Raw genomic sequence first — 22,028 nt, 5'->3', positions numbered from 1 at the left:
GGGGCCTAGCGATGCACTGTTCTATCCCTGCTATAACATGGTGCTTTACTGTAAGCTGAATAAAGTTACTCTCTTTATCAATTCTGAAATTGTCTAGTGGCCAGGTTTCTGATAAGGATCCTCTGGGCTAAAAAAAAACTTGCTTTAATCACAGATGCTTTTGTCTGATATTTATATAGCATGAATATTTAGAAATGTGTACTCTTTCCTTTAAAAAAAATTAATAAAAAATTGGCTCTAAATTTTGTTGTGAAAATATACTATTTGTGTCACAAAGGGTAGCAGAAGCTGTATTGTGCCCCATCCATGTGTTATTTGATCTACTATTATATCCCATCTGTATACTAAAACCATTTAATTGTACAGATAATCCATCTCTTTGCAAGCACTGTAAAGATACTTCATGTACTGTATCCTAGCAATAGAAATGTCAGATTCATTGTTTGTATATTGTACTGTATGTGACCAAGTCATGTATTCCTGCAACAGGTTCTCCAGTACACTCTGCCAATAGCCATCTATACCAAGACACAGAGAGCAGCTTGGCAACCGTGCTAGCTAAAAGCAACTTCCCAAAAGTGAACCAGCATTGTTATGTTAACAAAGAATTGCATGTAGAAGAGGATTTAACAAAGGATGATATTTCCAATCAAAGTAAGTGTAGCACTTCTAGTTCATATCTGACTTCGCATCCAACTTTAAGGGGTCGGTCCAATTAGTTGCGAAGGGGGCGAATTGCTGTTGAAATGGCATAGAAACTATGGCGACAGCGATGCAGTTGGCCCCCCTTTTTCCGTCTCAATCTCACCCTGGACTCGCACATTTTTACTCGCAGCCCTAATGGCCTGCATACAGAAGTGTGCGACTGCGGAGGTGCTGTAAGTGCGGCTTCGAGGATAATGCACCTAATTGGATTGACCATTAAATCTGTTACATTTTTATCTTCTCATTTCCCAAGCCACAGCGCAGCATGGTTTTATTATGGTCCCAAATTTCACTTTTCAAAAAGCAAGAAATTGTGTTGCTTGGTGTCCATGTGCTGCATGACCTTACATGGCTGAAAGTGTTCCACAGTCGAATGCCTGATGGAATATAACCAAACATCAGTGATTTATCAAATCTGCTGATATAAACCATTATCTTCTAATGATTAACATACTATAGCTGGGTACACACTGGAGTGATGTCGTTCTGAGTTGGCCAAATCGTAACAACAAATCGAGCACATCACTCAGTGTGTGTGTGTCCGATTTGCTTGCCCCCGTAGTCGCGTGCAATATCGTCCGGTCGGCCGTGCTGCATGGCCAATCAGATGATATTGCATGCGGTGCCATGCTTATTAATAAAGGGTTGAACAAGTGATCGTTCCGTCCTTCATTACATCGCTGTAGTATGTACCTGTAATCATGCGATGTCCAGGGTGTCCCTTGACATGGGCGTGATTGCGGGCCGCTCAGGTCTGTACCCGGCATAAGTCTGCATTCATATGTACTCTGTATACCCTTGATTTGTTTTTGTTTTTTTTGCCATTACATATGCATGTTGTAAATTTTAAATCTAAAGTTTATGTATTCTATTTGGATTTCTAAGTAATAGGTTTAGCAATATTAAGGTATTTTCACGAAGAAAATGAAATGTAAACAAGATCATATACTTTATAGGAACTTTGCACAAAGTAAACTATTTCTGTTTAACTGAATTTTTGGGGGGACACTAGAATGTATGTATAGGTGGAGCTGCAGGAGCCCGAGCACCAAGGACTTAACTTCTTTGTAAGCAGCACAGGCTTCTCCTCCCCTATACCCCACTTGAAGCACGGGAAGCCAGTTTTCTCGGTGCCTTAAGGAAGGCTCTTTTTTTCAGGGCTGCTTTGGCGGCTGGCGCACTGACAACTGAGTCAGTGTCACCGACCACCTCCAAAGCATAAGGGAGAGCCGCGGCTGGACGTAGGGACAGGTAAACGGCTCCTCACTCCATGGGGAGCCAGGCTTATAGTGGCTAATGCCGCCAGCGGTACTGGATCAGATGCACAGTTCTCTGTTACTGCTAGACCACTAGGGACACGACTGTAACATGGGCGCCATTATTAGGTGGCAAGTCCCTAGGGTTGACCAGAAATGGGTGGAGCCTTCCCCTTGTTCTCTCCATCCCCACCGTTTGATTGGTTCTTGTCCTGTTCTCCCCACCAAAGGCTCCTCCAGCCATCTTACAACACTAAGCTACCTGCCTGGAGAGAGGACCTCCTGTCTCCTATGTACCTCACTCTTGTAGTGCCAGGTTTTTTCTAATCCCCTTCCTCACCTATTGTTGTTGGTGGTTGGGACTATTGTGCCTGTTATATTTATTTATACTTGTTCTGAGCACTTCAACTGTGTCTCTGTGTCTGTTGCTAGTTTAGTTTTGCTTGCTTCACTGTAAAATAACTGGCTGTTAGTTTTCTTATAAAAAGCTCAAGTTATTATTGCTCTTATCTATACTTGTCTAGTAATGTTTGCCAGCTACTGGACTGCATTATAGCACATTACTGCCTACATTAGTTAGTTAATTTAGCAGTTGATTTTCTCACTATACCTACTTATTTGTATCACTACACTGTACTTGGGGCTTACAGTAATTTAGTTCCACTAGACCACTTATTCTTTTATTAATTCTCAGTTCAGTGCTCTTACCTCCACACGTACACGTCAATTAGTTTGTATACTTTGTGTCTTTACATTTACAGCGACACTATGTCCTCCAAAGGCACCTCTGCAAAGGTTTCCCAGGAGTGCTCCTGTGCTGCAAAGCCTGTAAAGAAATTTTTCATGCTTGGCTCCGGATCACACTGGCTTTTGTGACTGGTGTTCTGTGGAGTCACAGGATGAGTCTCTCTCAGAAGTGCTGACCCCACAGGAACCTGCGTGGGCAGCCTCGTTGCCACTTGCCATGCGGAAGTTGTGGACTCGGCTAGCCACTTCCAACGGACCTCAACTGACCTCTTCTCACCCAGCTACCGGGGACCAGCAACCGACCGTCTCGGAACCAGCTTGGATTCAAGGGTTGTCGCAATCGGTCCAGGGTTTGGTGCAAGTCCAAAAAGGCTCTGGAGCCTCTCCCCTTCGCTGGTGAGGTTCTGTTTGGTCCCGAGCTGGATAAGATTATCACTACTGTGACAGCATCCAAAATGGCTTTCCTTCCCTCAGCGGCTCCAAGATCCAAAAGATTCTCCTATTCTAGAGCTCAGGGCTCTTCCCCCCCCCCCCCCCCCCCCCCCCAAAAGTCCCAAATTCAGTGGCGGTGGCCTGACCACGCCTGATGGCCAATCTCTAGCCGATAAGCCTGCGGCATGACTGGATGGGTCCTCGTCTGGGATTTCCCAGTGTGAGTGGCTGTCTCCTGCACTATGCCAGTGTCTTGCTGGACACAATCTCGGATGCCTAGGTAAGGGGCATCGTGTCCCAAGGATACTTTTTGACCTTTCCGGAAAGCCCTCCAGCTCAGTTCTTTTCACCCCCCCCCCACCCCAGTAACCAGTCTATGTCGGAAAGGTGGCCACCCTCCGGGACCCCCATCAGGCCTCTATTAGCCTCCGATCTGATAGACCTAGTTCCCCTTCCCCAGAGAGGGGGAGGTTTTTATTCAAGTCTGTTCCTCATTCCAAATACCAGATGGTTTCTTCTGGCCCATCCTCACCTTGAAGACACTCAACCTGTTTCTCAGGGTTCCCAGATTCAGAATGGAGTCACTTCGCTCCATCATGCAGGCCATGGAGCCGGGCGATTACATGGCTTTATTGGATATTCAGGCCGCCTACTTACAAGTACCTTTCCGGGAGTTTCATCAGCGGTTTCTACGGGTGGTTGTCCTTAGGGACCTTTTTTAATTTCGGGCCTTGCCCTTTGGCCTTTCGACGGCACTTCGGGTGTTCACTAGATCATGGCCATGATGGTCGGCTGACCTTTGTCGCAGAGGAATCGGAATTCTGCCGTACCTAGATTACTTTCTTCTATTAGCCCAGTTTCCAGACATTCTTCAAGAGTAGCTGTGTCTCCCCGTGGCCTTGTTGCAGTCACACAGCTGGCTGATCAATCAGCCTGTCTTAGGAAATGCTCCACCTGGGTGCTTTCCTGGATTCCAGAGTTTGTAGGGTTTTCTTTCCTCGGAACAAGTTGATATCCCTTCAGTTCCTCGTCAAACTTTTTTTTTTCTCCACCAGCACAGAGTCTCGATACATTTCTGTATGCGAGTTCTGGGAAAACTGGACTTTACCTTCGACATGGCGGAATATGCACAATTTAATTCCCGGTCGCAGCATATGGAACTTTTGCAGCTGTGGAACCGCTCTCCCCTGCATATCAAAACCCAGACATTCGTTTTGTCCTGAGAGAGGTCCGACAAATGCACTCTCCTGTGGTGGCTCCAGTCATCTCATCTAGACAAGGGTCACCTATTCTTGATCCAGGATCTTCTAACCACGTACGCCACCCTTGGCGGCTGGGGAGCCATCGCCGCAGTCACACCTTTTAGGCCAGGTGAACAGTTTGGTAGGCGAGCCTGCCAGTCATGTTTCCAGTGTGGTGATTCAGTACTGGACAAAATTGCAAAGCTACACAGCATTGCAATTCCATCCTTGCAAACATGCAAATGCAGCAGGAGGTGTATGAGGTCACAGGCCGGGATCATCATTGCGACCATCTGTCGCAATGGTAGACTGCGTCATGCCGCCAGCTGAGTAAGCCAAGACGCAGCCCCTGGCCTTGCCACACCCGGAAAATGGGGCGGACATGCCCCCTATTCCGGGAACACCGGCCCTTAAATGTCAGCCTGTCAATCAGCAGGCAGAACATTCACTCAGGCAAGTCTTCTCTGCAACCCAACGTTTTTCAGATGCTGATCTGTCGCTGGGGCTGTCCAAACCTGTCCCGCTCCAAGGACCTGGGAGCCTTCTTGGTGGATCCACTTGGTGGATGTCTCTCCATTGCACCCCCCCCCCCTCTCCCGCTGGATCTTCTCTACCAGGGCCATATCTTCATTCAGATATTCGCCGTCGTGCTGTGACGGGGTAGCTATTTAAACCTCAATCCTAAATGCGAAGGGTTTCTCAGATTTGGTTATCCGACCATTCTCCACCTGAAAACCTTCCTCTGTAAGGATCTATAATCGTGTATGGCAAGCATATTTTGATTGGTGTTCTGCCTGCGGTTGGGAATCTTTGTCTTTCTTAAGGGCGGGTTTGTATCTGGGCCTTCGCCGTGCTTCCTAAAGGTACAGGTTTAGGCCCTCTCCCTTTTGAACTGTTGGATTCTATTGTTCTGCGTTGGCTGACGTGGATAAGCTTAGCTGTTGCTTCAGCCCAAAGAGTCTCTGACCTAGGTGCTTTGTGCTCCATCCTGATTGTGCTGTCCTCTGTACATCTCCTGAAGTTAGTATCACATTTCCATATCAATCAGGAGATTGTGGTCCCTTCTCTTTCAACCTTTGATTCTACTGACTCTGGTCCATCTCTGCTCACACTGGACGTGTACCGGGTTCTTTGCACTTATGTTGATTGGACCAAGGATTTTGGTCCATGGGGGACACTGGCGCTCTTTCTTGAGGCATCAAGAGTTTCCTGAGTCCGACACGAGGCTAGGGCCTCAGGATAGAATGGAGGTCAATAACAGGGTTGAGCCCTATATCGCGATGGAGGTCCGGAACAGGGTTGAGCCCTAAGATGTAACAAGATCCGGATGAGGTTAAGACCTGAGACGTAATGAAGATTCAGAACAGGGTTGAGCCCTTAGACGTGATGAGGGTCCGGAGCATGGTTGAGCCCTGAGATGTGATGAAGGTCCAGAGCAGGGTTGAGCCCTGCGGCAGGATGAGGTCCGGAGCAGGGTTGAGTCCTGCGGCAGGATGGAGGTCCGGTGCAGGGTTGAGCCCTGCGGCAGGATGGAGGTCCGGTGCAGGGTTGAGCCCTGCGGCAGGATGGAGGTCCGGTGCAGGGTTGAGCCCTGCGGCAGGATGGAGGTCCGGAGCAGGGTTGAGCCCTGCGGCAGGATGGAGGTCCGGTGCAGGGTTGAGCCCTGCGGCAGGATGGAGGTCCGGTGCAGGGTTGAGCCCTGCGGCAGGATGGGGGTCCGAAGCAGGGTTGAGCCCTGCGGCAGGATGAGGGTCCGGAGCAGGGTTGAGCCCTGCGGAAGGATGAGGATCCGGAGCAGGGTTGAGCCCCTGCGATGTGATGGGGTTCCGATGAGGATAGACTGTAACGGTGCAGTTGACAACTGTAGAAGAAGCAACCCCAGTGTCCGTATGAGTCAATTATAACAAGTAAACCAAATAGTGTAGCGTAGAATGGAAAAGCAATAATAGAGCAGGATAACAACGGAAAGACAGTGGCAATGCTGAGCTCTGTAGTGCAGCTGTTAACCTGTATCAGAACTTGAACCGGAACACGAGCAGGAATGTAGCGAGGTCCACAGCATACACCAGGCACAGCGGGGATCTGGCAGGAGTCCAAGGAAAACCTGAAAGTAATGTTGCACAGACAATGAGGCATAGTTAGTAACAGGCTTTATACTAGAGGTCTGTGATCCATAGGAAGTTCAGAACATGTGACCCAAATAGAATCAGGTTTGGAATAATAAGCAATCAAGGAATCCAACAACCTGACGACACCTAAGAAACAGATGATCACTTAAAGTCTCTGCACACTACATGTGATGAACGCCAGCAACCAGGATAGATCCTCCGACCACTGATGTGACTCATAAGGGGAGGGGGGGGGGGGGGGGTGATTAAACTCTGAGCAATGTGCTGCCAGGCATCCCTGCTATATGCGGCTGCGCTTATTAATGTTTACTACGTTATGTAATCTCCCTTATTTTCCTGTACACCCCTATGGGATGCTATGATAAATGAGCCAAGATACTGTAAATAGTGCCTTCACCTGACTGTTTTCGTTGCAATCTGAACATCACGCAGTTTATTTTCCCCCATTGTTCGTTAAAGATGATGATACACTATAGTAAGTGTCTGAAATTTTCAGGTTCTATCAACTGTTAAGGACCAACTGTTAAGGTGCCTACATGCTAGACTACTTGCAAAAGATGCAATGTCGTCAACAATTTCCCTTCAACTCCCTCGGCAAACTACCCTGCACTCCCAGACAAGCGATATCTTGCATAAACTGTCCAATCTGACAAACGATCTGACAAACGACCTGAATCTTTGTAACAAGATTGTCAGATCTTGCCTGCAGTAGGCAAGATCTGAAGACGCGAAGTTCGTCCCGCGGGGACACGCATCTGCATCGTGATCGTGAGTGGACACCCGATTTGGACATATTTTACACGATTTGTCGTTCCAATGCGTCGAAATCGGACAAATACAAAATATCGTTGAGTGTGTACGCACCTTTAAGTTTAGTGATGGCTGCAACAAAAAGGCTGCTAGTGTAGCTGCCTTTCACACTCCCTTTCAATGGAACATTTGCCAACAGTTTGTCAGTAACTATGACAATGGAATACTGGGGGCTTGAAAAAGATATTTACTTACACAATAAATTATTTTCAGAGTAAGCACACATCCAATACAGGAGCTATACAGTTTATTTTTTGAGAGAGAAGGTATGGGAGATATCATTTTAATGTATTAAACATTTTATATTGTTAGACTCTTAGGCCCTCATTCAGACCCACTCGCGAGCGGCTGTCCGCTCGCAAGTGGGTCGATGGTCTGCACTGCGCATGCGCACGACGGAGCTCCCTCCGTCGTGCGCATGCGCGAGACGCGACGAGCGAAGGACTTTCCTTCGCTCGTAGTGTCTCATCAAAGGGGGCGTGCTGTCGATGTTGACTGACAGCACGCCCCCTTTGGTGGGCGTGCCTGCCAGACGGAGGCGTTCCCAAGGGAACGCCTACCGTCTGAAGCCAGCCCCACTGACATCACTAGTGATGTCAGTGGGAGTGATTTTGGCTCTGATAGAGCCAAAATCACTCCTGGCCTTGCGGTTGAAAAACTCAACCGCAGGCTTCTGCTCGCAGTTTCGATGGTCGCGATGGTCAAGACCATCGCGACCATCATCCTGCATGCTCGTATATGCTGTGGGTGGTGACCCACAGCTATACGAGCGTCCAGGAGGACGCTCCATATTAATGGAGGTGGGCCCTGATTCAGAGCGAGCGCTCTGGTCAGAGCGTCCGGCTCTGAATCAGGGCCTTAATCCCCTGTCTTGTTTTGTACGTTGTGTACCTGTTGGATATCTGTGTTTGTGTAGTAGGTTTACCAATAACTTTAGCTATTAGAGTGAAAGTACAGTTTATTTCCCATAGGCTCACACTTCATATGGTGAATAACCATACAATATAGCTCCTTGTCACCAGTTTGCCTCCCCTTGCCCTAAAATGCACACCTCTGTCTAAGTTAGCACCACAATTAAGCAGTTCTAATGGTACATAAATGTGAAATAATCTATTCAAAATAATTCTTATTCTAAATTAGAAGTTACCAGTGATTAGTGCTAGTTATGAAAGTTACAAAAATCAATATATACTAAAGTGGGTTTGTCAAACACATGAGAAACCACATTAAACTGTAAGAAGTTAATAAGGAAAGTCAATTTAAACGTGGTTAAAAACAAAATATAATGTTTCATTTCATTTTTTGACTTGAAACCATCTGGAGCTCTACAGTTGCATTTAACATGATCTTTTCTTTGTTACTTGATACTTTTTCAGAGTATCACTCGATGAATGGTGTTTCTGGACTCCAAAAGTCTCTCCTAACAAACTATGAGAATGTACACAAATTGCCAGAAGATTGGCCAGACTGGAATGAATCTGAAGGTTTCACAAGTGAGAAAGCCGTTATCCTACTGCAAAAGACACCAGCAATCAAAGACAAACCAGAATCTGAGCAATGGGTGGACTTTAGTTTATCCAGGGATAGTCCTGAAACTTTGGCCAATAATGTTTCAAACAAGGCAGTAAATGCAGAAGACAGCAGATTTACAGCTCCTAGTTTGAGCAGTATTGCAACTAGTTGGAATGCCATCAAACAGAATGAAGTGTCTAATCCAGCATTAATATTGTCAAACCCTGTACAAGAAAAAGCCCCAGAAAAGAAGTCAGATTCTGGGTACAGTTTGGGAGAAGAATTCACAATAAAGGTTAAGAACAAAGGCAGAGACATAGAGCTGGACTGGTTTGCTGACATGACACCAGAAATTAAACTTTCCTCTGCTTTTTCTACTCTTGGATACCACGAACAGCCTGGAAATATAATGGATTCTGAGCCAGATCCAGCTAGAAAACATACAACTACGTTTTCATCTAAGTTTGCGGCCACCGAAGTTGCAGAGGTAAAATATTCTGTTATTTCTAATGTTTATTTGCAGCGTTTGGTCAGACACCAGGCCAGGTTTCCAGAATGTGAGATGAAATGATGATGAATGGGCTGATATTCGGAGCGTTTGGCAGTACAAACTTTCTGCAGTAATTATACACTTACTTAGATTAGGAGCCATTTATTGGTATTTCTACTTCAGGGTCCATAGGGTATCACAGGATACCTTGGAGTATAGGTGTGTCAGTCATCGGGCACCATAGAGTTAAGCTTTCAGCCTCCCAGGATGCACTAGGGTCCCCCTCCTATACCCCGCCCCCGAGCCAAGGCACCTCAGTTTAGTTTGGTGCCCGGCCGGAGTTGGGTGCACCTGTTGGAGTGGGGGCTAAGAAGAGCCCCTGAAGCTTTACTGCATGCAGCTGTGGCTGCACATCTGGATGTACAGCATGGACAGTCAGTCCTGACGTCCATGCTGTCTTCCCTACACCCCCGCCGGTACCAGAACGCCGGTACCGATCCGGGGATGCTGGTGAGCATCTGGGGTCACAGCTAGCGGTGACCCCAGATGTTCCGGACCATGGCCGGAATCAAGGGGGACTGCAAGGTAAGCAGCGGGGTCCCCGCTGTTACATGGTCCAGAGTCCCCAGGCAGGGGGCTCCCTGGGGACTGGCTGCAGCGTGGAGCCAGGTAAGAACCTGCGCTTCCACTACCCCCCAGGGACAGCGGACTGCAGCAGAGTGGTAGCACTGCGGCGTCCCGGGGGTTAAATGCATGCCAGGGGAGCGCGCCTTCCCTGTCTCACAGCCGGCGCCTCCCCCGCTTCACACAGCCCTCTCTGCACTCTGCCGACTGGCCCTGTGGCAGCGCTCCTCCCCCAGGCCAGCCTCCTCTCTGCTCCTCGGCGGCCATCTCCCTGAACGCATGGTGAACGCTGCTGGAAGCCTGGACGGAAGCATCGTGGTCTGGGTCCCCCTGCATACCTCTCCTCCGCTGTGGTCAGGTCTGTGTATGCAGCGCTGTGTCCTACCAGACTCTGTGTCTGCGTAGTTGATTGAACAGCGCTGGTTAGTGCAGGAATTGATTTTCTTTGCATTGTATGTGACTGTGCTAGCGCTGCTGCCTGTATCTTCTATTCTGACTGTCAGCTTTATTACTGTCCCTGTTCTTTCTGCTAAGCCCTTGCGGTGCGGTGCTGCAGGGTGGTCTCTCGCCTCTTTAAAAAACAATTGGTGAGAGGGGTCACATACTTGGTACCATCATGTCTGAAAGTGATTTTCCTCTCCGGCTACAGTGTACTACGTGTAAAGTACCTTTAGCGGAGGGGGACGATAGCGCGGAGGGCCTCTGCCGGCAGTGTTTGTCAATGGCGCGGCCTATTACGGTTACAGCACCGGTACAGGAGCCGCCCTGGGCTTGTTTCGCTCAGGCGCTTACAACCTTAGTGGGCCAGTTAGCTCCGCAGCCCGCGTTTACGCAGATGGGTTTGTCCCAGCAGTCAGTGGTGTCGTCACCCATGCAGGGTTTCCCAAGACAATTGGTGGTACCCCACAGTCTCCCTATTTCCCCTCTCCCGGTTTCTCAGGAGCCGGCGTGGGTTAACTCCCTGACGAGTTCTGTACAGCACTTGTCGGATGTGTTGCAGGGGGAGGCTGTGATGCGGCCACAAACGACCGGTGGCGTCTCTGTCGGCTCCTTATGAGGATGACAAAGGAACGTCTGATGATGGGGAGATTCTGTATCCTTACAATCAGGAACCTCTCCATACTAAGGACGCTGACGCTAGGTCCAAGGTGTATATTCCTGGACTTATTCGGGCAGTCCGCACATTCTTGGTGATTGAGGTGAAGTTCCCCCAGCTGCTAAATCCAAGTATGCCTTTGTTAAGGATGTGATGGGTGACGCCACAGTCTTTCCTCTTTCGGGTCAGTTAATGGACCATTTAGAGGAGGCGTGGAAACAGCCTGGCAAGCGATACCAGCCGCAGAGGCGCCTGGCAGTGGCTTATCCGTTCACGGATAATTATTTTGCTAAGTGGGAATCCCCTCCACAGGTGGATTCTCATGTGACACGTCTTGTCCGTAGTGCCACATTGCCGATGCCATCCATGTCCTCCCTTAAGGATGCTACGGACCGCAAGGTGGAGATCTGCCTGAAGTCCGCTTATTCCCTTGCGGGGGGGGGGGGGGGCAGCGCGGCCGGCTATGGCCATTTGCTGGGTTGCCAGAGCGATGGAGTGCTGGGCGGATTCATTGGAGGCGTCCTTTGATTCTGACTGTCCGGCCGAACAAACTGAGTTGATTGGTAATCTCCGTGTTTCGGCCACTTATATCAACGAGGCGGCCTTAGACATTAGTACACTGGTGTCTCGAATTTCTTCAGCAGCGGTGGCTGCTCGTCGCACCTTGTGGTTGCGATTTTGGAAGGCGGATGCTGACTCCAAAAAGGGTTTGGAGGCGTTGCCCTTTTAACGGAGAAGTTCTCTTCGGTCCAGATCTGGACAAGATTGTGGCCACGCTGGCGGCAGCCAAATCGGCATGTCTCCCGTCGGCCATGGTTCCTTCTGGTTCAGGACCATCGTCCTTTCGGTCTTATAGGGCCCAGGGCAGGCCCAAACCACAGTCTTTTCCCCGACAGGCTGGTCTCAAGAAATCGGCCAAGCCCCGGAAGCAGGCATGGAGTACCAGACGTCCGGCCCCTAAGCCAGATGACAAGCCTGTAGCCTGACGGTCCGGGCCTCCCTTTGGGGGATCCCAAAGTGGGAGGCCGCCTGCTGCAGTTCGCCCGGTGTTGGTCGGTCACCACGACAGACACTTGGGTTCTCAAGGTGGTCTCCCACGGGTACGCCCTCTCTTTCCGGCACAGACCCCCGGCTCGATTTTTCACCACGGGTCTACCATCAGACCGGAACAAGGCCACGGAGCTGCGGAAGGTCTTGCACACTATGCTCCAGGATGGAGTTATAGTGCCTGTTCCATTCTCCCAGAGGGGCCAGGGTTTCTATTCCAATCTTTTTTTGGTACAGAAACCCAATGGGTCGTATCGTCCGATTCTCAACCTCAAAGCTCTCAACAAGTCTTTGTGGGTGCCGAAGTTTTGGATGGAGACCCTACGGTCCATCATTCTGGCGCTGGAACCTGGGGACTACATGGTGTCATTGGACATACAGGACGCTTACCTGCATGTCCCTATTCTTTTGCGCCATCAACAGTTCCTCAGGTTTGCAATCCGCAGCGACCACTTTCAGTTTCGGGCGTTACCTTTTGGCCTGGCGACAGCACCGCGTGTGTTCACCAAGGTGATGGCGGTCATGGCGGCTTCTCTGCGGCTGCAGGGAGTCCGCATGTTGCCGTACTTGGACGACCTGTTATTAGTGGCAGGATCTCCGGAGCTCCTTCCACACTTATTCCAGGGCAGGTGGACGACGACAGAAGCGGAGCTTCCAATAAATATCTTGGAACTCCGTGCGGTCTTCAATGCTCTCCAGCAGGCACATCGGGTTCTCCAGGGTCGTCCGGTGCAGGTCCAGTCGGACAACGCTACCACCGTGGCCTACATAAACAGGCAAGGAGGAACCCGAAGTCGGGCGGCTCTCGTAGAGGTGTCTCGGATCCTGGTATGGGCGGAGCTCAATCTTCCGGCCATATCAGCGGTCTTCATCCCGGGAGTGCTAAATTGGGAGGCGGACTTTCTAAGTCGCCAGGACGTTCATCCGGGGGAATGGTCCCTGCACCCTGACGTTTTTTAACTGCTGGTGGACAGGTGGGGTCTTCCAGAGATCGACCTCATGGCGTCCCGGCACAACAACAAGTTGCCGGTGTACGGGTCTCGCACAAGAGACGAAGAGGCATCTCTGGTGGATGCTCTGTCCGTCCGGTGGACGTTCCGGTTCGCATACCTGTTTCCTCCGGTTTCCCTTCTTCCACGGGTAATCCGGAAATTCAAACAGGAAGGAGGGACGCTCCTGTTGATAGCTCCCGCGTGGCCTAGACGGCACTGGTTCTCAGACCTTCAGGGTCTGTCCGGGGACAGTCCTCTGCGGTTGCCGCTACGACCGGACCTTCTGTCGCAGGGTCCTTATCTTCACCCGGACCTGGCTCGGCTGTCTTTGACGGCGTGGCTGTTGAGACAGCCATGTTGAGGTCCAGGGGGTTTTCCAGCTCTGTGGTGCGTACCATGTTGCGAGCTCGGAAACCGTCGTCCGCGAGGATATACCATCGCGTGTGGCATACGTTCTTCCAATGGTGTCGACCGAGAGGTTATGCACCGCGGGAGTTTCGTCTGTCTAGGATACTTGCCTTCCTACAAGCAGGACTAGATCATGGGCTTCGCCTTGCTTCTTACTTGCCTTCCTACAAGCGGGACTAGATCATGGGCTTCGCCTTGCTTCTTTGACGGTACAGGTTTCGTCCCTGTCTGTCTGGTTTCACCGTAGGATTGCTACAATCCCGGATGTGCGCACCTTTATGCAAGATGTTCTCCGCATTCAGCCGCCCTTTTTTCCACCTGTGGCGCCTTGGGATTTGGCTGTGGTCCTGAGGGCTCTCCAGGGACCGCCGTTTGAACCACTGGGCTCAGTGGATCTTAAATGGCTAACAGCTAAGACTGTTTTCCTACTGGCCATAGCTTCGGCCAGACGTGTTACTGATTTAGGGGCTCTCTCTTGTAGACCCCTTTTCTTGATTTTTCATGGGAACAGGGCAGTGCTCCGCACTCGGCCTGAATTTCTTCCCAAAGTTGTTTCCCAGTTTCATGTTAACGAGGAAATAGTTGTTCCGGCCTTTAACTCACCTGGTCTTTCAGTGGGTGAGGCCACTTTGGATGTTGTGCGGGCCTTAAGGACTTATGTTGACCGCACTTCTTCGTTTAGGAAGTCGGACGCCTTGTTTGTCCTCTATGGCTTCCGTAAAAAGGGTTGGCCTGCTTCAAAGCAAGCTTTGGCAGCCTGGATCTGTATGGCTATTTCTGAAGCTTATCTTCATGAAGGTCTGCCGGTTCCTCCTTCTTTGAAGGCTCATTCCACTAGGTCTGTGGGTCTTTCGTGGGCAGCTCGACGTGGTGCCTCTGCAGTCCAGATCTGCAAGGCTGCTACGTGGTTCTCTGTCCATACCTTTGTGAGGTATTACAGGTTTGACACCTTCGCCTCTCAGGATGCTTCCTTCGGGCGGCGGATTCTCCTTTCAGCACAGGAGTGTCCCCACCCTTAAAGGATACTGCTTTGGGACATCCCCAAGGTATCCTGTGGATACCCTATGGACCCTGAAGTAGAAAATATGAGATATGGTAAGAACTTACCTTTGTTATCTCTATTTCTACGAAGTCCATAGGGTTCCACAGGACTCCTGCCCTGTCGCACCTGTGCTGCAGATGGGCTTTGTTCTGGTCACCGATTTTCCCGTCTCCCTCTGGTGAGAGTGTGATTCTTGTGTGAATCCAGATCTTCTTTCTCTCTCTTCCTTCTCCTCCTCCGGCCTATGGCTTGGTAACTAACTGAGGTGCCTTGGCTCGGGGGCGGGGTATAGGAGGGGGACCCTAGTGCATCCTGGGAGGCTGAAAGCTTAACTCTATGGTGCCCTGCGACTGACGTCACACCTATACCCCAAGGTATCCTGTGGAACCCTATGGACTTCGTAGAAATAGAGATAACAAAGGTAAGTTCTTACCATATCTCATATTTTTACGGTTGCTGTATCTGTTTCAGTTACGCAATTATAGCCACTTTGCAGGCTATTGTTTGACTATGTAGTAGAAAATCTAAACATGTGTTAGGCATGAGCAGTCCTTAATATATCCAGGCAGACACATTGGGCTGTAATGGCACATCAAAAAAAAATTATTTGACAACAGACTGATGGGTTAAATCGTCATACACTGAGATAGATGTGAACCTGACGCCTTAATGGACGTGTTCCTATGCCATCACACCCTGTGGTTAATGGCAGATTCAGCACTCTCACAGAATGAGATTGCTGTCACTCACAAAATGGTGGAGCTGCTAATTTACAGAATTGTGTGCTCATTCGAATACACACATGCAGTCTATGCAACTGAGGTCAAAGCAGAAAATAGAGTAGAGCAGATGGGATAAAAGTGGTGTGGGTGGGGGGAGGAGACACAGCAGCGTGGATAGATGAGACAAAGGCGTGTAGAGGAGGGAAGGTTAAGCAGTACAGGGGGGGGTAGCCAAAGTAATGCAGATGAGTGGAATGGTGGTGTGGATGGGGGGAAACAGTGACGTGGATGGGGGAAGAGAGTGGCATGGACATGGGAAGACAGGCAAAGACAGATTGGTGCGGATAAGGAAACACAAACTAGCACAAATAGGAGAACACCCAACAATAGGGATTGGGGAAGACAGATTAGTGTGGATGGGTAGAAAGACAGAGTAGTGCGGGTGGGGAGAGGAGACAGAGTTGCACAGTTGGGGGGGACAGAGTGGTGCACATGGGGGAAGAAAGAGTGCTACAGAGGAAAGTAAGACAGCAGTGTGGCTTAGGGGAAGGCAGTGGTGCAGAAGGAAACAGAGTGGCATGGATGCACGGCAGTGCAGATGGAGAAAGACAGATTGGTACGGATGAGAGAACACAGACTACCATAGTTCGGAGACCACACAGCAATAGGGATTGGGGAAGACAGATTGGTGTGGATGGGGAGGAAAACAGAGTGGTGCGGGTGGTGGGGAGAGTCAGAGTTGCACGGTTGGGGGACCAGAGTAGTGCAGATGTAGGATAAAAGAGTGCCACAGATGAGCTAAAGACAGCAGCATGGCTGTGGAGAAGGCAAAGATGCAGGGCGGTGTGGCTGGGAAAAAACATTGGTGCGGATGAGGGAACACAGACTATCGCATTTGGGAGACCACACAGCAGTAGGGATTGGGGAATATATAGCAGCATGGAGGCATATAGGGGCAGAAAGTGTACATGCATAGACAGAGTATGATATTTTTAAAAATAAGGGAGCTGAATGTGTATTCTAAATGAGATAAATGTATGCATTGAGAAGGATGTTGGAAGCCAGTGAGATTGTTTTGGTGATCAAATGGGAAGATTGTGGGCACTGAGTGGGATGTGGGAGCCACATAACTGCTCAGACCTCAGTTGCATAGACTGCATGTGTGTATTCCAATTAGCACACAATTCTGTGAATTAGCAGCTCCACCATTTTGTGAGTGATAGCAATGTCATTCTGTGAGAGTGCTGAATCTGCCGTTAACCACAGGGTGTGATGGCATACCATATCTGTATTGCGCAAGGAACACGTCCATTAAGGCGTCAGCCTTAATGATTGTAATTTCATTGCTTGTTGAAGTTTGAGTGGCAGAAAATCAATAGGTTTTGTGAATGTTCAGATCATGTCTAAGCAGCCTTAATGGGACATATGAAACCGTAAGGTCTTTTTTTTTTTTTGTATAATCTGTTTTTATTGAAATAAAAAAATAGCATAGTACATATATGGCCTACAACGGCCTACCTAAACGCCAAATAAGTACAAATAACAATACAAATTCAATGGACCAATATAGTCACAAAACATGGAGTAAAAAAAGAGAAAAAAAAAAAAGTCCCAGATTGACTAGTATTTAATCGTATTTTCGAACATTACTAAATAAAATAAAAAGAAACATAATTGATAAAGTAAAATATATAAAAATTGTGAAGGAAAAAGTATACATAAAAGAAAAATTATGGGGAGAAGAAGAGAAAAAAAAAAAAAAAAGGTTGCTATGTCCTAAGAGGTGTTGAGATATATATTTTGTTTTCAGAAAACTCTTTAAAGTTCAGCCAGTCATGCCAAGTAGTTGTAAAATCTGAGGGAGATGATTTCAAAGAGGAGAGATCTTCCATAAACATATACTGATCTATTCTCTGAAACCATCGAGAGATAGGGGGACAAATCGAAGATCTCCAATAACACGGTACAGTAGCCCTTGCAGCATTCACCAGATGACGTAACAAGGATTTTTTTGTATATGGAGACAGGAAGGTCTGATAAAGTTAGTAACCAAAACTCCGGTTTATCAGATAAAGGAAGACCAGTGATCAATTCCGATATCTGTCGAACCTTCCTCCAAAAGTCAGCTATTATTGGGCATTGCCAAAAATATGGAGAGGAGTGCCTACTGCTTGTTTACAACGCCAGCATAAATTAGATAGATTTGGGAACATCCGGTGAATGTGAACAGGGCACCTATACCACCTAGCCAAAATCTTGTATTGAGTTTTCAAAAGTTGGAGTGAGGAGGAACTAGCAAAAGTAAAACTAAATATTCGTGACCACTGGTCTTCCGTTAGTTCCCTTCCCAATTCATCATGCCAAGCAGAAACATAAGAAGGTATAGATGGATTGGAACATTCAAGACATAATTGATATATTAAAGAAATATGGTGCCTTGGCGGATCTTCTGTTATACATAGAGCTTCAAACTTAGTCGGGATCCAGCGAGAACCACCAGTATTAAGAGAAGTAATATAGTGTCTTAATTGGAGATAAACCCAAAATGAACGGAATGGGAATTGATACAGTTGTTGGAGATCTGTAAAGGATCGCATTCCACCAGTTGAAACTAAGTGGGATAGACGTGTAATACCCGCTGTGGACCAACTAGATAAGTTAGAGGCCGTAAGACCTGGGGGAAAATCCGGGTTACCTACCAGTGGAATAGGTAATGAAGTGCATGGGCTAAACAAAGGGGAGTTCCTAAATTTGTTCCAACAACGAAGAGTGGGACCTAGTGTCGGTGAGATAGAGACGGACATTTGACAATCCAAGGGAGTACATGGGAAGGTTTACCGACTGTATGACCCACTATAAGCGTCCATTGTTAAATTTCAGATATTCTAGACATTTCAACAATCCTGGCCAAGTGTACCACATAGTAATAATTAAGAAAATGAGGTAGCTGAAGACCACCTTTTGAGCGACTTTGAGCCAATACAGCTTGTGACAGTCTGGGCCGACCCAAACCCCAAACAAAGTGACCTACTAGACATTGTAATTCCTTAAAAAAGGAGACTGGTATTGTAATAGGTAACACTTGCAACAAATATAAGACCTTAGGTAAAATAGACATCTTAACCGTGTTAATCCTACCCAACCAGGACAGTTTCAATAGAGACCATCTTTGAAAATCTGCCTTAAATTGTTTAATAAGAGGGGGAAAATATAGTTGGTACAAATAAATATTTGGGTGTTCTTCTATCCCCTTCAAATAATAAAGACTAGAAGAAGTCCAAATAAAGGGAAATGCGTTCCTAAGACCTGTCACAGTACTGTCGGGGGATGATATATTCATTGCTATAGACTTGGAGTAATTGAATTTAAAATTAGAGACCTCACTGAATCTATTAAACTCATGCATGAGGGCAGGGAGAGAGGTCACTGGCGCAGAGATGGTAGCAAGGAGATCGTCGGCAAATAGTGCCAATTTGTATTCATGGTCTCCAATCCTTGTTACACCGGATAGCCCTCGCCAATGCCTCCATGCAGAGCACAAATATAAGGGGAGATAGTGGGCAACCTTGATGTGTGCTATTGTTAATCGGGAAAGGAACTGAGAGGGCCCCATTGACCCGCACTCTGGCAGTAGGAAAATGATAAAGGGCCAAAATATGGTGGAGACAGTGAGAGCCTAACCCCATATACCGAAGAAGACCTTCCATGAACTGCCAATCTACACTGTCAAAGGCCTTCTCTGCATCCGTTGATAGAAGAATAACAGGGGGACCTAGTACCTTTGACATGATGGATTATATCAATGATCTTAGAGGTATTGTCTTTAGCTTCCCTATCCCGAACAAATCCCACTTGGTCTCCATGTATCAAACCAGGGAGAAGGAAACTCAACCTATTTGCCAGCATTTTAGCATATAATTTTAAGTCATTATTTAATAAAGAAATAGGCCTATAGCTTGCAGATTGGGCTGGGTCTTTTCCCTCTTTGGGGATTATTGAAATATGGGCCTCAAGAGTCTGAGGAGAAAAACCCACCCTGTCGGACACCTCATTACAAGCTTTCAAAATAAGTGGCAAAAGTATAGATCGAAACGCCTTATAATAGCTTACAGGGAAGCCATCTGGGCCAGGGCTTTTTCCAACTGGGGTATTTGACAGATCTAAATCTAGTTCCTCATAAGTAAAGGGGCAATCAAGAGAGGTCAAATCACTCTCCTCAATTTGTGGAAAGTCGACCGAGGATAGATAGTTTCTGACCGCCTCCTGATGTGATAAGGGATTATTAGGTGATTTGTTCCTTTCGTAAATTAAAAATTTTCATGTAACAATTTTGAAAGGCGGCTGCAATTTGGGGAAATGTATGGACAGAGTTCCCCCCGGAGTCCCGAACAGTAGAGACATAAGATTGTAACCTCTGAGTTTTTAGTGCTCCGGCAAGCATTTTGCCAGGTTTATTTCCCCATTGGTAAAATTTATGTCTGCATTTCTGTAGATCTAATTTAGTTTTATCTTGGAGAAGCTGATTAAGGGCCTGTCTCGCTTCAGTAAGATCTCATAATGTAGACTCATCTAAAGAAGATTTATGGGATGTTTCCAGGGACTTAATACGGGCCAAAAGTTGTTGCCGTTGAGCCATCTTTTCCTTTTTTTAGTCTGGAGCCTAACTGAATACAATGTCCTCTAATCACGTACTTATGTGCCTCCCACACCATTATTTTAGATACATATGGAGCATCATTGATATCAACATATTCAGTAATGGCTTTAAGAAGATCTGTTTTAGTACGAGGATCACTAAGTAAATATTCATTAAAGCGCCATGTCCATGGTCTAGGAGTCATGTTAGGAAAACATATATTTGCAAAAATTGGGGCATGATCAGACCATGTGATATGACCTATTTGACTATGAGGAAAATATTGAAGGTTTCTATGATCTATAAGAAAGTGGTCAATACGTGAGTATATAGAATGTGGGTTGGAATAGAACATATAATCTTTAACTGTTGGCTGTTGAGTCCTCCATAAATCTATCAATTGATACTCAGAAAAAAGTTGACGTATTCTACGGTGGTCTCGCAATGAGACTCGGGATGATCCCGAAGAACAATCTAACATAGGGTCTAAAGACCAATTGAAATCCCCACCTAATATTACGTATCCCTCCCTCAATGGCTCCAAAAGTTTCAAGACCTTATTAAAAAATTGCCTCTGTTTTTGATTAGGGGAATAAATATTCACAATAGTATATATTTGACTGTATATCTTGCATTTCAATATCCGACATCTACCTTCCACTAGAATGTGATGAGATATGTCTGAGACGGCAAACCGGCGAGAGAGTATAGCCACTCCTAGGGACTATAATCTATACTATACTATATTACTGCAAAACACATGAGGATAATAGTAATTCCCAAGTTTAGGGGCAACTAATTGTTTAAAATGTGTTTCTTGCACAAAAGCCACAGCTACCTTTTCTAAACTAAGTTCTCTCAACAAGGTAGAACGTTTCTCAGGAATATTAAGGCCCTTCACATTAAAGGAGCATAATTTTATATTTTCTGGTTTACGGGGGGCCATGGGAGTATCGGTGTGAAAGGTTAGTTATGTATAGAGAGAAAAGCATTATATGAATCTTATAAAGATGTACAAGGGCAGTAAGGACATAGCGACTAGGAAGGGAGAAAATAAAAACGAAAAAAATAAAATAAAGTAGTAAAAAAAAAAAAACTAATAATTTTGATAGAATATACAGAGAAAAATATATCCATAGGAAAAGATTACCGCTGTTGGAGCAGGTAGAAGACAACAGTCGACCCATGCTCCAAGGACAAAATGCGGAACGACCCAACTGGGGTTAGGCAGCTACGACCACACCCCGGGATTAAAGAAATTACATATATCTAGTAAACGGCAATATCAAAAAATCATCTAGTTAATAAGAACAATAATACCATTTACATCATTATCATAAATATGAGGCATATTCATGAAACAACTTTGAAAAAATTTGTAAAAAAAAAAAAAAACTTCTGCCGTGTGTGTGTGGGACATAAAAAATAGATTTTTTTCCTCTTTAAAATTGTTAAAGACAAGAACAATTATGTAAATCTATGATCAGCAAATGCTCAGTAAACGAGCTAACCACCAACTATATGAAAAGGATACACTTCCGGACAAAATCTATGTCCAAGCTCATAATAGATACAAATAGTCACGTCAAGACATTTTAGTTGATCAGGTGCCAGAAGCCATCCGCTCAATTCGCGGAGAGGTCGAACTACGTCTCTGCCCCCCCACTGATGTCCAAGGAGCTCTTGCGGCAGGTGGATCAGGCGGATCTAGACGTGAGAATAATTGGATCCAATCGTTAAGAGGTGGTATAGGAATGGAGAGTGCGTTACAGAACTTAACCAGGTCCTCTGGTGTCTGTAAGATGAGTTGGCGACCGTCATGCATTACTTGGATATTCATAGGAAATCCCCAACGGAAACGGACACCTTTCTGTTTGAGAATGTCAGTGAGAGGTTTAAGGAGGCGTGTCTGTTGGAGAGTGTTCCAAAAGAGATCAGGGAAAATTTTAATTTTATTGCCGTTGAATTCAATACCATCTAGTTTGCATGCTTTGCTGAGGATCTCTTCTTTAATATGATGGTAGTGGAGGCGACAAATAATGTCTCTGGGAGCCTCAGATTGGAGACCCTTTGGACGAAGGGCCCGGTGAGCATGATCAAAGAGAATTGTGTTATCCGGCTCTGCATCTATAAGTTTAT

At 46.9% G+C, this 22,028-nt stretch overlaps 1 protein-coding gene across 1 annotated transcript in view; it reads left to right on the top strand.

Annotated features, from left to right (window-relative positions):
* SCYL3 (SCY1 like pseudokinase 3) overlaps nucleotides 1–22,028 on the top strand; it is a 121,177-nt gene that overhangs the window by 80,028 nt on the left and 19,121 nt on the right. Inside the window, exons 10-11 of the mRNA XM_088460531.1 lie at nucleotides 490–654; nucleotides 8,697–9,319. Of these exons, the coding sequence (XP_088316657.1) occupies nucleotides 490–654; nucleotides 8,697–9,319 (788 nt within the window). The remainder of the gene's footprint in view (nucleotides 1–489; nucleotides 655–8,696; nucleotides 9,320–22,028) is intronic.

Source organism: Taudactylus pleione, unplaced genomic scaffold (assembly GCF_031769625.1).
Source record: "Taudactylus pleione unplaced genomic scaffold, aTauple2 ptg000048l, whole genome shotgun sequence".
Taxonomy (NCBI): Eukaryota; Metazoa; Chordata; class Amphibia; order Anura; family Myobatrachidae; genus Taudactylus; species Taudactylus pleione.
The sequence above is the reverse complement of the archived record's forward strand: the minus strand, read 5'-3'. Positions and strand labels throughout refer to the sequence as shown.